General features: G+C 42.5%; 1 protein-coding gene across 5 annotated transcripts in view; it reads left to right on the top strand.

Moving 5' to 3' along the window:
- Nucleotides 1-17743, top strand: part of SOCS7 (suppressor of cytokine signaling 7) — a 30045-nt gene that overhangs the window by 2890 nt on the left and 9412 nt on the right. For 3 of the 5 annotated variants that reach the window (XM_015247938.3, XM_072938849.1, XM_072938848.1), the window contains exons 2-8: nt 4863-4927; nt 7272-7376; nt 7816-7917; nt 8776-8906; nt 9406-9574; nt 11805-11933; nt 17388-17523. In XM_015247938.3, the coding sequence (XP_015103424.2) occupies nt 4863-4927; nt 7272-7376; nt 7816-7917; nt 8776-8906; nt 9406-9574; nt 11805-11933; nt 17388-17523 (837 nt within the window). The remainder of the gene's footprint in view (nt 1-4862; nt 4928-7271; nt 7377-7815; nt 7918-8775; nt 8907-9405; nt 9575-11804; nt 11934-17387; nt 17524-17743) is intronic. The other 2 variants (XM_031686074.2, XM_031686075.2) reach the window with 2 other exon arrangements.

Genomic DNA, 17743 nt, shown 5'->3' with positions numbered 1-17743 from the left:
AGAATTACATTTTTTGGTCCAAGAGCTTTTTCTGATGATTTGGAGAAGAGCTAGGTATTCATGTATGAACGTTTGCTTGACTGCTGTTAAGAGGCAGCATGTTGTACAGAGAATGTGAACATCTAGATTGCTTTTGGGCTCCAACACCAGCTGTAGGGTGCAGACCAATTTTGTCTTCTTCATGCTTCCCCCCTTTTTTTTTCAGTCTGTAAAATGGGAGTGCTTCCGATCTTGTTCCTGTCCTTACGAATAGAGAATGAAGACAAGAGAAATTGAGATGCAATATTTTGTGCTTTTGGAGAAGTAATAAGATTGAACTGGTGATTTTTTTTTAAATGCTTAGGATTTGGTGCTGTTAGATTTGCTTGTTAGCTTTCCCACAGCTTACTATGTGCCAGTCTTGCTGGCAGCCTCGCAGCTGTGAGAATCTTGGGAAGTCTGGCCGGGGTAGTTGTGATTGCTATGGATCTGCACCTCCTTACTAAGTCCGCCCTATTGGGAGGAAGGCTAAGTTTGGATTTTTAGCTTGTTCTCTTATTTTGATTGGTAGGACCTAGAAGCCATGAGAAATGTCTATCTTTTGCCAGAAGGTATATGCCTGCCTTCTTATTGTTGGTTGGAGTTAATTACTAGTCTCTGCAGTCTTTGCTGTATAATTTTTGGCTTTTACAATAACCTCTGGGCATGATTCTCTTTGCTCTTCTCAGCATCTGCCTTTTCTACAGCTATCACTAGAAAATCCCTCATTCAGTCATTTTTATAAGGCTTAACAGTTTCCATATTTTAACATTAAGCAAAACTAGTTTATTTCAGATGCGTTAGAGTCTGCTAAGTTGACCTTCCTGGTTATACTGAGTCTTAGAGAACTCTTTTGAAGTGAAGGAAGAAATAGGCCCACCAGCTAATCAGGTTTCTGTTCTGGAGAACTGGGCGAGACCATGTAACACACATATGTTGGAATTCAAAGAGCTGGGCTTGATGCCTATGGGCTTCAGTGTTATATAGAACTGCTATTTCAGGAAAACCAGTGAAGTTCCCTTGTCTGTTTCACATATGCTGAGCTGATTGTCTTCCTTTGTATTTGATGAGAAATCACATTTGATCTGACTTTTTGGAATCATCACATAATACGTACTTGGTTGGAAATGGGTACCTTGTTTGTTTCTCAAGGTTTGCTTTTTTCCTACTTAACAGTTGAGGCTATTACTGGCAGTCTTCATAGTTGTGAGGTGGAAAAATGGAGAACAGTTCTGTAGTGGTTTCCTATCTGTTTGTTTGGGGAAGAAGATACAATTCTGGAAAGAGAGGCAGGCTGCCTTGGCATCAGTTTGGGGCCCTGCTGTCGTGGACAGACCTGGCAGTTACGAAAAACCCTTTTCTCTTTTTCTTGGGTCTTCACGTCTAAGGGGGTCTTTTTGAGAAAGAGCAGGACATGCTGAGAGCAAAATGATTTTATGGTATGGGGAGGAGTGTCTGACTTTATGTTTGTATTTTGGGCCCATGCTCCGTTGATCTTTTTGACTATTTTTCCATAAAGTGGTTGTGGTTGGCAGCTTTCTTTTGGAATAAGCAGCCTGGCTTCAGAAATCTCTGTCCGTTTGAGTCTTGTGTCTTTTACTCTAACATTTTGCCCACTAACATAATTTCTAAGGTTAGACCTTGAGCTGTGCCTCTGGGCTTTTCCCTGGAAGTTCGCTCCATAGGTTCTTTAGTTGGTTTACGATGGAGTTTTGGATCTGACCTTGTTGCACAGATGTCTGTGTATTGGAACTAAAAATGAACACATGGTTTTTGTGCCTGTAGCACATGAACAGACACTGGCTTATGGTATGTTGGAAATGGCACAGGCTGGCTGACTTGGCACTGTGTGCTTTAGCAGGGGCAGAGGTAAATTGTGGCTGCAAAACCTGATATTTGGACCTCCTACTTTAGAAGTTAGAAAAGGACATGTGTAAATCTTAGGACACCGTAAAGGAGATTAATGGATGAGAGAGAGAGCATTACTAATTCATTGTTTATATTTTAGGTTTCAAGGTATTTGAAAAGTGGCCAATGGATATATCAATGTGTTGTCAGCCTGTCTAGTCTAATGCTTTTAACTCCTTTTATCCCGCAGATCTGTTGCTGAACAATTAATTTGCAGAGTGGAAGTGGATAGAGGCCTCCTCTCTCTTTGTTGCTTGCAGCACAAGCAATGCATAGCTGACACAAAGGACTATTAGCCTCAAAGATGGCCTTTGCATAAGGTCTTCTCCTGCCTCTGTCCTGTTCTGCTACCTGAGGCATAGCCCACCAAATCCAACCCCACCCTACCCCTCAGGTCCTTCTGCTGCTGATGCAAGTGGCCTACTGGCAGAGTTACAGTGACTTAACTTTGTATTCTAATGCTTGTCAGGGTGATCTGGGGAGGAATAAAATGACATGGGAATGTAGTATAGAAGGGTTAGTTAAAAATGTTATCCAGAGCTGTAGCTTTCGCGTTGCTCTCCAAAAAACAGCACATCCAGCTTAGAATGGTTATCATTTAAAATGTTTCATATATTTATATATGGTGATATATGAAGTATATGTAGTGTAATAATAATGAAATGTATACGTAGGTATCCATCTCTAAACTTAACAAATAGAATGGTACCTTTGAAGACCCCTGTGTGTTACCTCCTGATTACATCTCCCCTCCCCCAATGTAACTGCTATCCTCAATTTTTTGTTAATCATTCCCTTGCTATGTTTTTTTATAGTTGTCTAGATTGGTCTTTTTATGAATGACTGCCATTAGAATGCTCTCAGGATCCTTGAGACAGAAACTGTTTTGGATTTTTAGTTATACAATGTCTCCCCAAAGAGTGAGGGAAGCACTCATATTTATTGTTAGCCTTTCAGCCTCTTAGACCTTCTATCTCTCTAAGCTTCCAGCTCTGAGACCCCCTTATTTGCCAGAAGAAGCCATTCCAGGGCTCTTAAACGGCTCTGCCTGGGTTTAGAATCAGATGCATTTCTTTTTCTAGATTCTGGAAACTATGATTTTCTCCTTCAGAATGCCGGGGGTGGGGAGAAGATGAGCTGGAGCGAGAAGGCCTCCGCAGGATGTGTGCATTTGGGTACTGCTGTTCTTCAGTGCTTGGCACTGAGGAGGCTCGTCCTCAGCATGGGCAGATGGCAGAGTAATGCAGCTTCCTTTGAAAAGAGGCAAACGGCCAAATGGCTGAGGTGTGAACCCTTTGAAAGGCCAGTGCTTTAGGTTTCTGCTTGCTGAGTTTAATGTTGTACCCACAAGTTATCGAATAAAAATCAGCTTGGAATCTCTTCAGTCTTAAAGCTCATGTCCAGTGAAATTAACTTTCCATTCCAGCCCTCTGGAGTGTTGGGACTAAGCTGCAGACGGCCATGAGCGACTTTTATAAATAGACTGTGTGTGCTTGTGTCTTGTTCTGATGCAGTCCCTCTCCTGTGTGTGCTGTGGGTGGGGCGTTCATGGTGGGCACCATCATTAGACTTCTCAAGTCGCAGCATGGAGGCGGCTGCAGAGGGAGTGTGATAGGTCAGGAGAGGGAATCCAGCATCTCGGCTATTTCTGAGGAAGGTCTTCACAGTATGGTTGTGAAATTCTGTTTGAAGTGAGTTTGAGAAGCACAGACTTCTTTTTTAAAACATAAACACATAAAGATCTTCCAAAATTAAATAATTTTAAATAGGATTTCATTTTGGATTTTCTTTGCTTCTGCCCCCGTCTACTGGTGCAGCTGAAGTTTTATTTAGTCCTTTGGGTGAAAGTACTTTTGGAAAGTGAACCAGCTACAAGGTGTAGAGTCAGGCACTTAATTTGGTGGTGGAATTTTTTTTGTTTGATTCATTGAGATATAATTTATATACCACCTAAAATACACCTTTTTCAGTTGTTCAGTTCTATTAATTTTGACAAATGCCTTTAGTCATCATAACCTCTAGTGCAGTCAAGGTATAGCATATTTTCATCACCTCCACAAGTTCTTTCCCTTGTAGTCAATTCAGTCATCCTGAGGTGAGTTTTTTGGTCTTAGCACGTTTCTAACTAGAAAGTCTTCGTCAGAGTCTTTTGGATTTCTTTCATTTCGCACTGAAAAGCCAGTTGAAATTGATGCAAAGTGAAGTTACTTCTGGTGTATCTTTTCACAGGAGATCTGGGTTTCCCAGCTGGTTTAGGGGAGGAGCATCAGGGAGAAGTCACGGGGCGAGTACTATGACTGGCAGCTCAGAGAGGGGAAGGTGCCACCTTCTTTGGGTGCCAGACAGAGCCCCTAACTGGAAGGGACCCCCTTGTTAGCTGATGGCTTTGACCCATGGCTTGGGGACATTTGTGCAGAAATCCGAGGTCTTATTAGTTGTAAATTGCAGGTGCATCCTGTAGTGCTGCTCTCAAGTCCCAGAGTTGTGCCTGGTTCACGGCCTCCTGCTCCTAAGGGTGGGCCCAGAGGGAAAGCTGTTGCCCTGAGATGGCACCTGTTTAGGTCAAGAACCTTTTTCTTGGCTCCTATATGAAAATCAACTCTGCATCTGACTTCCTCCCTCTAGAAATGGACATGCTAATTACCACTCAAGGTGTTTAATTTTTTTAATATGCTGGGTATGGGAAGATCTAAAGGGCTTTCTTATTGCTTTGTAGGCTGGTGAATTCTGTAGCCAAATCTATTTAAGGGATTGCCTTAATTATTTAATTCTCCCCCTTTAAATTTTAGGCTTTATTACAAAAGTGTGGCTGACAATGACTAGGGTTTGCTTTGTTTTTCGGTGCATCTGGAATTGAGTGTTGCAGTGATTTAAATGCATGTGTATTCATTCCCCGACTCATTCTCTCTGTGTGCTTTCTCACCCCTCCCCACCAGGAAACCCAGGTTGACAAGAACTCAAAGTGCCTTTTCTCCAGTCTCCTTCAGCCCCCTGTTCACAGGTAAGGGTGATCGCTTTCTTTTTCTTCTGACATCTGAAAGCAGGAGTGTTCTAAGACCTGTCAGTAAATACTTGCAGATGCATCACACAGGGAGCTTCAGGCATGTCTGCAGTTTTCTTCATTCCGTGCCTGCTGGGTTTGGGGTGAGGCTATTTTTGTGGTGTGGAATGTGTTCCTGACTTTGGATGCTGTATAGTTTGAGGTAGAGACTGCTTGCTGATAATTAGTGACCCTGGCAGTTAAGCAGTGCTTTAGTTCAGGGTCATCACGTATAAATTAAAAGTAGGAATTACAAATTTATAGGCTCATAATGCATAAAGGACTCTCTAGAAGTCATGCAATTTCTGTCCCAGCTTCCCAGGGAGTGGGAGTTCATGGATTATCTAATAAATACGATCCATGATGAGCTGGTCTATTTTTAAAGACTTTGGGCAAGGGGGATCACATGAACTCTTGTCCTACCCATTTTAGGGGCAGGCAGTTCTTGCAGCTGTTAAGAGTTCTTCATTGTATCTAATTTAAGACTCCTCTTGCAGCAGGGAACCCAGTTGCTAAAGTAGGAAAGCCTCAGACATCTTTTTGCCTTCTCCTTTAAAGGGGAGCTTTTTCTGAGAGGGAGGCCTTTTGTTATGTGAGTCAGGTGTGAAGCTCCTGCTGGAATGAGCTGTGGAGAAGGAGGTCTGGAGTGCGCAGCCTCAAGTCCCAGAAACTGAGTGCTCCTCGCTGGTCATGGCTGAGAAGCCTTTAAACCAAATCCCAATTTCAAACTCTTTTAGATATTGTGTCCCTCAAAAAGATGACTGCAAGAATTATGATCTGGGAATGGATATTTCCAGGAAAATGTTAAGCAGGCTAGTGGGAACCCCCCGTTACTGGGTAGATTGCCATGAGCTGTCAGAACAAATAGGCACAAATGGAGAAGGAGGTCCTCTGTTCTTACCCCAAGCAAAGAATTAAAGGATCTTATTCTGTAGCAGAATGTCTTTCTAGTTAGTAGTTGTTTCCTTTTTAAAGTAATGAAAACCACATTTGTAGTTTCAGGTTCGGTATTCTTGTTTCAAAGAGCCTTAGCTGTCTTAAATTATATTCTTTAAGTGCTGTGCTACCTGCAATCTAGACCTCTCTGACCCTCTGGGACACACAGTTGCCTGGGCTCATTGCATTGCTCTGGGCAGTTAGGCCCTCAGTTATTAAGCTATGTAATGAGTTCCTAGAACTCCCCCTGATGACTTTTGGAAGAGCTTTTCTGCTTATCTTAATTAATATTCAAGGCCTTTGCTAAAAAAAAAACTGTATTAGATTCTGAAAGCCGAGCTCCTGGCCTTTTTAGAGATATTTGTTACCTTGTTTTCTTAACTGAGAAATCTTAAAATTCTAGCTGAGGGGCTAATTCAGCTTCCTAAACAAGAAAAGGGTGTTGGAAATAACATCCTAAGGGCTAAATTAGAGAAATCCCAGGTTCTGACTTGTGGATCAGACCTACCAAAACAAACCAATTTTTGAATATGAACCTTTTGTTGATAAAATACCCTTCACTTTGGTGATTCAAATTTGAGAGAGGGTAAATGGGGTTGGGTGGCAAGAAGAACTGTATATGGCAGAGGATAGAACTGCATGACATGCTGGGAAGAGAAACCACATGCCACCCCCACTGAGTTCCTGTTGCGACTAGGCTTACCTGACTTTTGGCTGACTGTGGAAGTAGTTCATTATTAGAGTTGTAAATAGACTTTTCAGCCTTTGTAGCCTCAGTTATTAGGAATTAGTTGATATATGAAATAGTTCTCTTATGAGTGAATATTCTGGAAAATCTAGGTGTGGAAAGCCATTTAGAAAGAAATTGGGGCTAACGTTGGCACCTTTAAGCATTCAGCTAAGCAGTTCTTACATTTTTCTGGCACTTGCTTTCCATGTCCATTTGGGTTTGTAACAAGCTGCTTGCCTTGCTCCCCGAGGCAGAAATTGATATTCAAGTCTGTAAAAATAAATGTTGTGGGTTCCATTTGAATAAAGACTTCTTGTTCAAGGTTATATCCTCAGTGGCAGAGCCAACATTAGTTGGCTTTTCCAGTCAATCCCATGTTTTTGTTCTGAAGATCCTTGATCTTTAGCAAGGTAAAGGAGCAATAGAGTTTAAAATTGACCTCAGAATTTCTAATTGACTTCCCAGGTGTTCGGACTGGTGCCTGGGCTGGGAGGCTGGGGGGTACTCCAGCCGTGGGAGCATTGGATTTGAGCTTTCTGAGAGCCGTGGACCTCTAGCTTCCCTTGCTTGCCCTCTGCTTCCCCGCCTTGGCTTTGGGCAAGGTGCTTCTATAACATGCTCGCTCCATGAATCCCTCAGGTGAAACAGTGTCACTTGTGGATGTGGACATCTCTCAGCGGGGCATGACCTCTCCACACCCTCCAACTCCCCCTCCTCCTCCACGAAGAAGCCTCAGCCTCCTAGGTACAGTCTCCTCCCCTCTCTGCCTTCTTACCCTGGTGGGAGGGTGAACTCTCTGGACTTGTTGTTCTTTGCCAGGAGCCAAACAAGCTCCTGGGTTTCTAATGCTGACCCAGTTATTTCCTGTCCCTTTCTGAGCACCCCTGTCTCTCCTGAAACTTACCTGCGTACATAACATTTCCTGTCCATATGTTGACCAGATCTGTATTTATCTTGCCCTGAATCTACTGCTGGTGGGCAGCTTTAGGAATATGCTTAGTTGCCTACTTTTGAGCAGAGGAAACCAGATTAAGATGATTGTTGCCCTGTGTGCAAAAAGACCGGGTGAAAGTCAGGCCATCTTGCCTCAGCAGGCAGCCTGATCCTTCTCATCTCCACTACCTTCACCCTGCTCATTCTGCGCTCATATTTCTGAACCTCTTGCTTTTGTTCTCTCTTCTAGATGATATCAGTGGGACGCTGCCTACATCTGTCCTTGTGGCTCCGATGGGGTCTTCCCTGCAGTCTTTCCCCCTACCTCCGCCTCCTCCACCCCATGCCCCAGGTTAGCTTAGTTTAGCAGCAAGACTTGAAGCGTTGGGAGTACAAAGTGAGAAACTTTTGAAGGATGGGAGAAATCTATTCATGGAAATAACAGAACTTATGAGAAAGCTTAAATTTTATCCCTTTGGCAGGACCAGAACTCTTGGAAATGAGGCCGAGAACTGGTTTTTTTAACCCATTTTTTTTATGGAGGTGAATCTGATTTTTGTTAGAGATAACAGACCATTGGAATTTTTGTCTCTTTACTGCTGAGACTGTTTTGCAGTCCTTGAGTAGATGTCACTTAGGAAACTGCCTTAGTTTCAGCAGAGTGAGGTTTAATGTGTTGCTGTTTTTCAAAGTCCTGTGGTTTTTCTAAGCTTTTAGTATTTATTGCAGCCTTGTAAATAAGTACCAAGCATTTAGCCCATACCTGCTTTGCCAGCCTCCAGTACCCAAGGAATAAAACGAATGAAATCGACATTCTTTTCTACTTGCCTGGCAAAATCTACTTGCCGATACTCTTCCTGGGCAAGTAAACAAGTCACTATTTCCAAGGCTGCTTTACCGGCACTTCACCTCGTGGTGGGAGAAGTTGGAATCGATCTAGGCTGGTGAAGGCCCCGAAGTAGTCACCTTAGTCAGGTTAGTGAGCAGCTCCCGACCCCTTTCCTGGGGTTAAACGCCCCCACCCATCCTTCACAGCTTACACAAGCCCACACAGCTTTTTGTCCCAGCCCATCCAGCTCTTTCCACTGCTTTGGCTTCCCCCCTTTCCAGCTTAGCTTCTAATGCCTTGCCCGTCTTCAGTTAGCATCTCTGTTTTGGGGGGAGGGTCTGCTTGAGGTTGGGAACAATGACCACCACTCTCGCCCTGCAGATGCATTTCCCCGGATTGCTCCCATCCGAGCAGCTGAATCCCTACACAGCCAGCCCCCGCAACACCTCCAGTGTCCCCTCTACCGGCCCGACTCGAGCAGCTTTGCGGCCAGCCTTCGAGAGTTGGAGAAGGTAGGTGGTATCCAAGGACTGGTGGTTTGCCTCCTCTCCCACTCTCTTAATTCTGTACCAGGCTCCCCTTTTATTATTTTTAGAGGAAGAGTGGTTTCCTTGCCTCTGTATTTATAGTGAGAAAGCAATATATATGCTGCTATTATTAGTTCTATAAGAGATGTCATAAAATTGAGTCTGAAAAAAAATCTGAATGTGATGAAGAAAGTTTATGGAGAAGTGTTTACGTAGTCTAAGCTGATGGTGATACATTAAGTGACTCAAGTACCCCTCCTTTTCTTTGCAGGGCCTTGGTAATGGAATTGTAGAGTTATTCTGCTGTTGTTTTACAGGGCTGAGAGTATGATGAGCCTGATGTTCATTGCTAATGGTTGAGACACCCTTAGTGGCTTTTACATTCTGAAATGTTTCAGAAATGAGGAGTTTTTGTGGTAAGATAAATTGTGCTGCAGACTTTGACATTTCTCTGTTAAGTGCTTGACCGCTTCTTCTTTCATAGTGTGGTTGGTATTGGGGGCCGATGAATTGGGAAGATGCAGAGATGAAGCTGAAAGGCAAGCCCGATGGTTCTTTCCTGGTACGAGACAGCTCTGATCCTCGTTATATCCTGAGCCTCAGTTTCCGATCACAGGGTATCACCCACCACACTAGAATGGAGCACTACAGAGGTGAGAGGTGCTGGCATCTGAAGGAAGCCTTCTTCCCGCTTTGCCTTTCTCTACCTTTGCTATCTGACTGTTTCATTGGAAGGATTCATAGAAATGGAACTATGAATAGGGGGTGGAATCTCATAGACTCAGTTGAATGTTGATATGGCACTGGTTTCGATCACCAGAAGCAATATTGGCAGAAGTGGGGAGGAGAGTAAGGGCTCTATTTAAAAATATTCTTAGCATATTGTCTCCTAAATAGGAGAGTCTGAACAAGACTGTTGAACAAAGCCAGTAAAACTCCCTTGGTAGAAGGAGGAAGTAACCTAGGACCATTGGACAAATTCTCCCAAGCTTTGGTTCATAATTAAACCTTACCATCTAGAGAGATTTACTGCTAAATCATATATACAAAGAAGACAATTTCGTGTTGATCCTGTGTCTCGTCTGTTCTGGATGTCTTTGCCTGATAGTCACATCAGCTTTTCCTGTCAGGCAGCGTGGTGATGACTTCTTGTCAGTCCTGTAGTCTCATAGGAAATAGTCATCAGAGTTCTGAGAGTTCTCAGGATCGACGTGCTTTAGACCGTCTGCCTTCCTCCCTGGCAGTACCTCCTGCTCTGTGGTCAGGTAGTGCTTAATGTTCCAGTCACGTCTGGAAGCTGACTTGTTCAGCACTGCTCTCTGGATTGACTTAGCATCGGGGCATTCTGTGACTTGTGATGGTCATTGGTGTAGGGCTGGGTAATACATCCTGTGTCAAAATACCTGTGATATCTACAAATTTAAAAATTGTGAAGAACTCTGGAGTTTCAGGGACTTGCCCCTTCTGTCCCTCATTCTCTTCCCGCAGGTGATCCACCTTGAATGGGCTGTAATAGTTACTGCATTTCAAGTAAGAGTGTTTCATGCTCTTCTCAGGAACCACCATGTCTTTCCTGCTCTCAGTCATGTTCTGCTGTATTTATTTGGTTTGCTTCTCCTATGAGGCAGGAAGTAGCTGTTTAGGTCAGCATAGCTTTGTCCATAGTTCCCTCTGCCCCCACCTCTCCCTTAGAGATGCATGAAAAGAAAGGAACTTCAGTCCAAAGACCTGAGAATTACTTAGCTACCTATTTTCCTGCTGTTCCTAAAAGCAAAAATCAAACAAAGTGGGGAGGGATATAGCTCAGGGGTAGAGCACATGCTTAGCAAGTACAAGGTCCTTGGTTCAATCCCCAGTACCTCCATTAAAAAAGAAAAAGAAAAAATATTAATAAATTAAAAATGAAAAGGAAGGTTAAAAAAAAAAGACAAAAAAAATCAAACAAACGAAAAACCCAAAATGCAAAACAAAGCATTTCAGAGTGAAGTGCTTTTATAAATCTACTAAAATGATAAATGATGAGGCCAGGGGAATGATGAATAAATGCTTGACCTCTAGGTTCCTGAGGTGAGATGACAGGAATGAGGGAGCTCTTCCAGATGGTTCTCCAGTTACTTTTTGTTCAAAGGGACCTTTCTTCCTTGAATAAATGGAATTTTTAATAGAAGCCTCTGGGCCTTTCAGTTGCTAGTTTGCAGTGGAACATTTGTCTTCATCTTTTTAAGTAATCCTGTAAGAGGAGCTAGGGAGACTCAAATTCTGCAGTTCTCTTGAGTGATGAGTATCCCTTTTGTGACTCTCGGATTCAGCGGGGAGTTTTTTGTTGTTTTTTTAAGCCATGGGAGTTCAGATTCCCTTTTGCCTGTGGGATTCTAAAGTTTGGGGTGGGATCTTTGTAACATGTTGAGGCATGGGATTTTAGCAATTAAAGAAGAAAAGACTTAGAATTTAATTTTTTGTGCCTAACACACATGAATGAGTGGTGCCCACAAAACTGCTTCTATTTTTCCTTGGCTAGCCCAGGCATCCTTGAAGACTTAGATCTTCTTGAGGGGATGTCATTTAAATTCGCTTTTGCTATAGTAGTCTTTTCTTTATGGTTTATGGTCTAAAGATTAGTGTTCACGGTCAACAAAATCTTTTTGTATCTTTTTTTCTGACATTAATTTATTATTTACTTGTTTAACAAAAACCTTATGTCTTACTTAAAGGCAACATCTTTCTATTAGTTGTGGAATAAGCAGGAACAGGGACCTTTGTCTGACTCAGCTTGACCACAAACTACCCTCCCAGAAGTGAGAATCATTAAAATGTTCAAGCCAGCTTCTCAGATCTTTTTGAAGGAAGTTTTGCATTTTTATCTCTCCTTACTTTCCATGGCAGGAACCTTCAGCCTGTGGTGTCATCCCAAATTTGAGGATCGCTGTCAGTCAGTGGTGGAGTTCATTAAGAGAGCCATCATGCACTCCAAGAATGGGAAGTTTCTCTATTTCTTGAGATCCAGGGTTCCAGGTAAGGCTATAGTTACATTAATTATTTAACATACTTGGGTACGAGCCAGTATAGGATCTCCACCCCCACCCTACAAAAAACCCACACTTACCTGAAGTTTTTTTTCCTGGCTCCTATAGCAATCACTCTTCCTGCAGCCCAGTGCTTAATCTCTTGCCCTTGTACGTTAATCCCTCAACATGCTGAGAAGGAATCTTTGCTTCTCTGACCACATGAATGAAAAAACTGATTCCGCCTCTGATGTTCAGGCATCATGTGAATGTTTAACATTCAGAGGTATCTCCTTGTCCCTGATTTGGGCATCTCACACTTACATATGAAACAGGGAGCTCTCGGGTCATTTCCATGGGAATAGGGAAAGTAAAAGAGTGTTCACTGGAAAGGCAGTGGTGAGTGTCAGGGAGGCTGAGTTTAGAAGCAGTCTGCTCTGGATTCTAGCTATTTGTACTAAACTTACTATTGAAAAGTAGATATTTTTGTTGTCCTGTATCCCTGCCAGTGTTGAATACAGAGACTACTCTCTACTTGGAAACACTGGGCAGTTCTCATCCTTGCTGGTGTGGTTATATAGTCTTCCTGCCCACTAAGTAGGAAGATATCTGTGCAATCTCTGTTGAAGGGTGGGGAACGGGGATGGTTTGGAGAAATCTGCTTTTATGGGGTTGGAAAAACTGAAGAATTTGTAAGATCAAAACAGAATTAAAATGGGGGAGGGTATAGCTCAGTGGTAGAGTGTCTGCTTAGCATGCATGAGGTCCTGAGTTCAATCCCCAGTACTTCCATTAAAAAATAAACCTAATTACCTCCCCCTACTAAATAAATAAACAAACAAACAAACAATTGAAATGAGAACTTCATGCTTTTCCATTGAATCAAATTAAGATTCTTAAACAAGCTGGATGCCAAGAAATTGCTCTAAAAAGAAGTTATAGGGGAGCCCCCAGAAGAACATCAGTAACAGGATTGAGCTGGGATATAGGAATGTGTTTTATAATCTTAGTGTTTTAAATAAGGCATGACAGTGTGTGAACTGTATTAATTCTCACTTATTTAGTATTTGCCTCAGTGCTGTCAACACAGTTGGGTCTCATGCTGTTGACTTGGTTAAAGGAAAAAGTTAGAATCCTATTTTATAGGAATTGACTCTGCTTAGCAATTTTTAAAGTTTGTGGCTTTTGAGGAGTATTTATTTAACAAAGAAACACTCACTTTTTTAAAACTCAGAATCAAAAATAAGTCACATCTCTACTCTCAGAGAGCTCATAGCTTCAAAAAGGGGACAGGTAGGAAGATAAAGGCAAGAGCACATGTTAAATTCAGTACAAAGCATGGCAGTGATTGACAAGGACGGGGTGGGCAATCAGCTCTGAGGGCGAACCAGGGAAGTCCTCTCAAGGACTCTGGAGCATGTATCTACTTGTAGAGTATTGAGAGACTTCGTGGACTCTTGGACTCCTTAGGTATAGCTCATTTCATTCCACAAATATGCTCTGTCTTTAGAAATTTTAACTAAGATTCTTAACATTGTTAAGGGTTAGAGCTTGTAGGATTGCTGCGTATCATGTGCTTATCATGTGCCAGGTACTTTGTCAGGTTCTTTATTTTAAATATGTCTTATTTCTTGCAACAACCCCCATAGTTAGCTAATAGATTGGTCTATTTAAACAAACAAACAACAAAAAAAGACAAGACTATTTTTATTTTGCCAGTGAGGAAACTGAGGCCGAGGCTCAAAAGTAAAGCCACTTTTGGCTCTAAAGGTCACTCAGCTGATCAGTGCTGAAGCCAGGATTCAAACCAGGCCCAGCTAACTCCCCCCAAATTTTGTATTTTATTTCCCAGCCTGTTACAGGGAAAAGTAGCGGTATGCAAATAGAAGATTCAGTTTGCTGGGATTCGTGGAAACATAAAGAAGACAGAATTGTGTTTATTAGTGGAGGGTGTCTTTGTAGGACCTGTGGGGAATGCTACAGGTAGAATACCTATTTGCACTTAAAATCATAATCAAGTTGAGGAGTCAAAGCGAATTAGTATTTGCCCCTAGACCATAAGTGACCTCTCTTTGAAGGCTTGGGACAAAGAAGTCAAGGCCAAGTGTTCTCCTTTACCATTGCTGGCTTTCTTCCTTATCACAGAGGTCTAGGCATTCTGTGAGGCTGACTTTATTGGGGGAGAGGATTCCTGTGAGGAAGTAGTAGTTATTGGCATTTAGGTTCAGCTCTGTAAGCCTACATCAAGGATTTTAATTCAGTAAATTCTAAAAGGAGCCTTTTGGTTTAGACTTTGGGATGAATGCCTTCCAGGGGCCCAGTATTATTTCATTTAGCCCTTATGAAATCTTTTGAAGGGATGTTAAAGCCCATCCCCCCACCTTTTCTTTTTTTTAATACAGATGAAGAAACTGATGTATAGTGAGTTGCAGAGTCAGGATGCAAAGTCAGGTTTTTCTGGCTCAAATCTAGAGCTGGATGCACTAGCAGGCATGTCCAGACTGGTGTAAAAGGATGCCAGGGATCATAGGAATTGTAAAGCTAGGACTAATGGGAAAGTTCTGGATGGTGGCAAATAAGGAGCAGAAGGAAATTAATTAGAGCAAATGGAATAAATAGCATCTAGGGGAGGAATCCTTAGTAAAAGTGATGGTGCCTGAGCTTGGTTTGCCTCTTTTCTTATGGCAATGTTGGGTCATGGTCATGACCAATCTGAGATTGTTTGATTACATCTTAGTCTGGTCCATTTCACATTTGTAAACTAAACCCCTAAGACCAAGCAGCAGTCTCAAATGGAGAATGTGATTGGATTAGCACAAAATCTCTGATGCTCTGAGAGCTAGAACTCAAAGTGAATGTGTCCTCCTTAGCAAGGAGAATCGCCACCATTTGTGAAGTGCATGATGAAAAAATACTTTTTGTTTTTTTAATCACATTTTGAATTGGACAACTCTAAGGAATTTGGTATCTTTCTCTTTTGTAACCATCATTAACACTATAATTACTTGTTCAATAATATGTCTTCCTTGTATCGTAGGGTTTTTCAATTCAGCCCTATTGACAGATATTTTGGACTGGATAATTCTGGTCTTCAGGGAACAGTTTAGTGTGGGAGAAGGACCTGGGTGTTTGGGTGCTCAGACCTGGAAGAGATGTGTCATCTCCAACCTGGCCCTTTTTAAGGGAAGAGAAAATAGTGAAGTGGCTGGAAGCTGGATTTGTGTCCAGTACCCCGGCATGAGGACCAGGGGAAAGTTCTTGTTGATCACTGTTCCACCTTGTCTTTCCCTTTTAGCTACACTGGTGTCCTGTGTTGGATTTATTTCCATTTCTGAACTCTGCTTTTAACACTGGATATGACAACTCCAGTCTTTTTATGTGTTTGGGAGCAAACAGTAAATGATCATGTTGACATAGCGAATATCAGAGAGTTAACAGGTTTCAAATAGCTATTTGTGAACTTAAGGCTAAAAGTAACACAATTAAATAGGCAAGTTTATATGGTCATTAAAATTCAAGTAGGCAAACAATCAGATAATTGTATGCTACTTATTATCCTGACCTGTTTAAGCACAAGTCCTGTAATACTGTCTTTGGGAACAAATCATTAGATACATAAATTACTTTTATTTCTGAAACGTCATGTTGAGTAGCAGTATTACAGCCAACCCCCAAAGCTTATTGTTTGTTACATTTAATTGACCAAAGACTATTTTTAAAACATATGAAAGAAAGGGTAAATTCGAAGAGCCCTTTAAACCCCAAATCATTGTAAGAGCACTTGAGTTTAAATATATTCAAGAGAGAAATCCAGGTGTGAATTCTTTTTTTTTAAACGATGTGTGAGGAGAGGACCAGCCAGTGGTATGTGTGAGTGGAGGAGGGCTACAGTGCTTCAAAATACAGGCCTTAGGCTTGAAAGGATGGGAGTGAGAGGTGGGGACTGAGAGGCTGATCCTAAGTCAAGATGCTGTGGCTGTCCTGGACAGTGTCCCTGTCAGCCAGCCAGAGGGACAGAAGCTCTGGGAGGACTCCTGGAGAACCCTCCTTTGAGGTTCCCTGGTTAAACTTCCTCAGACAGAGCAGGTCTTTAAGGCAGGCCGGCTTTGTTGGTTGTGTGCCATAAGCAAATTCTCTAAGCCCAACAGGCCTCAGTTTCTTCATATGTGAAATGGGGATAATAGTGGTATCTGTCTCAGAGTACAGTTTGAAGACTAAATGAGTTAAATGATTTAAGATAAGCTGGCTTGTTTAGTAACAGCATAATATGTATTTCATTTTTTTTTTTAGAAAGTCAGTTGTTAACAACCGTGAAAAGGCTTTGGGAGGCAATCTGCAAGCCTTAATTTTTTTCATCTCACACTTTCAAACAAAATTTGAAAACCATTTGAAATTAAATTCCAAAAATAGTAGGTATTTTATTTTCCAACAAGTTGTGTCTACAGAATTTCTTTTGATAGGACAATGGCTGAGAAAAGAATTCTTTCAAAGGTCTTGCAACTCATATTCTTTCTGAGAGCAGTTTGCTAGTTTACCTTCCATGGGCCCTTTGTTTATTGAAACTAGAATATTCTTTGTTCCCTTGAACCTGTTTCAGTGTCCTTGCCATTCTGGGTGTCTCCATTTTGTGGCATTGACCCTTGTGGGGGTTGGAATTTCCAGCACAGAGCCTGCTGATACCATGATGAAACATAAGATTGTGGGGCTCCCACTGGGCCTGGCTGGCATCGTCAGCAGGCATTGTGCACTGAGTAGTGCTAATTCCAGCTTGCCCAACCTCCTGTAGTTGTTTTTCTTTTTAAAAGTATCCTCTTTTTTTTTCCTTTTTCTTTTTCCCCTTTCACCCAGTCTAAAATTTCAACATGAAAGAAGGGTGGTTGGTGGGAATGGAGGGTTGGGGAAGGCTAAGAGGTAGCTCAACTTGACTGTCCCAGATTGAAGTAAATGGCAGGAGTGAGTGGCTTGTAAACTTTGATCCCAGCTGTTGCCTTCAGCCTCTCCTTGGTGGGGACCCTTCTGAGCAGCCTTTGGGGACCTTTCTGAACAGTCCTCACCTTCAGGATACTCTAGATGTGCTAAACAAGTATGTCCCATCCTCAGTAGGGATGCCTTTGATTCCTGCCCTTCACTGAGGGCCTTGGGCCTGGGATTGGCTACTTGGCTGCAGGCAGTCTCTAGCTTGGCATTTTTCATTGAACCATTCTGAAGAGCAGGACTCAGCTGTTAAGAGTGATGCCGGGGAGGTCCTCAGCAGGGGAGGATAGATTTCCTTGAGTATGAAATATGGTATTGGTGCTTCTGCAGATGGAAATCAGCAGTCCTTTGTGGAGGGAGCTTTTGCACAGAACACATATATGAACTATAAAGAAGTCCCATTTCCCTTCCCTCGACTCTCTTTGTAAAGGAAATAATAGTTAGCTGCTTTTGTTTCCTTTGAATATTTCTCTCCATTTCATTCTTGAAGGACTGCCACCAACTCCAGTGCAGCTGCTCTATCCAGTGTCCCGATTCAGCAATGTCAAATCCCTCCAGCACCTTTGCCGATTCCGAATCCGACAGCTCGTCCGGATAGATCACATCCCGGATCTCCCACTGCCTAAGTACAATGGGGTCTTTAGGGTTGGGACAGGAGTGGAGGGTTAGTTACAGCTGTTAGTGAGGCCTGCAAGCCGAGTGCACAGGCAGAGCCTGACAGTACTCACAGGTGTCTTCCCATTACGTGTCCTGTGTCTTAGCACCTGACTTAGAAATGTCAGATCGCAGCCAGGAATGAGGAAGGTGTGTGTGTGTCGGCTTCCCTTCTGCAGACTCTGTGAAGGG

Source organism: Vicugna pacos, chromosome 16 (genome assembly GCF_048564905.1).
Source record: "Vicugna pacos chromosome 16, VicPac4, whole genome shotgun sequence".
NCBI classification, from domain to species: domain Eukaryota; kingdom Metazoa; phylum Chordata; class Mammalia; order Artiodactyla; family Camelidae; genus Vicugna; species Vicugna pacos.
Note: the sequence above shows the minus strand (reverse complement) of the source record. Positions and strands in the feature narration are given on the sequence as shown.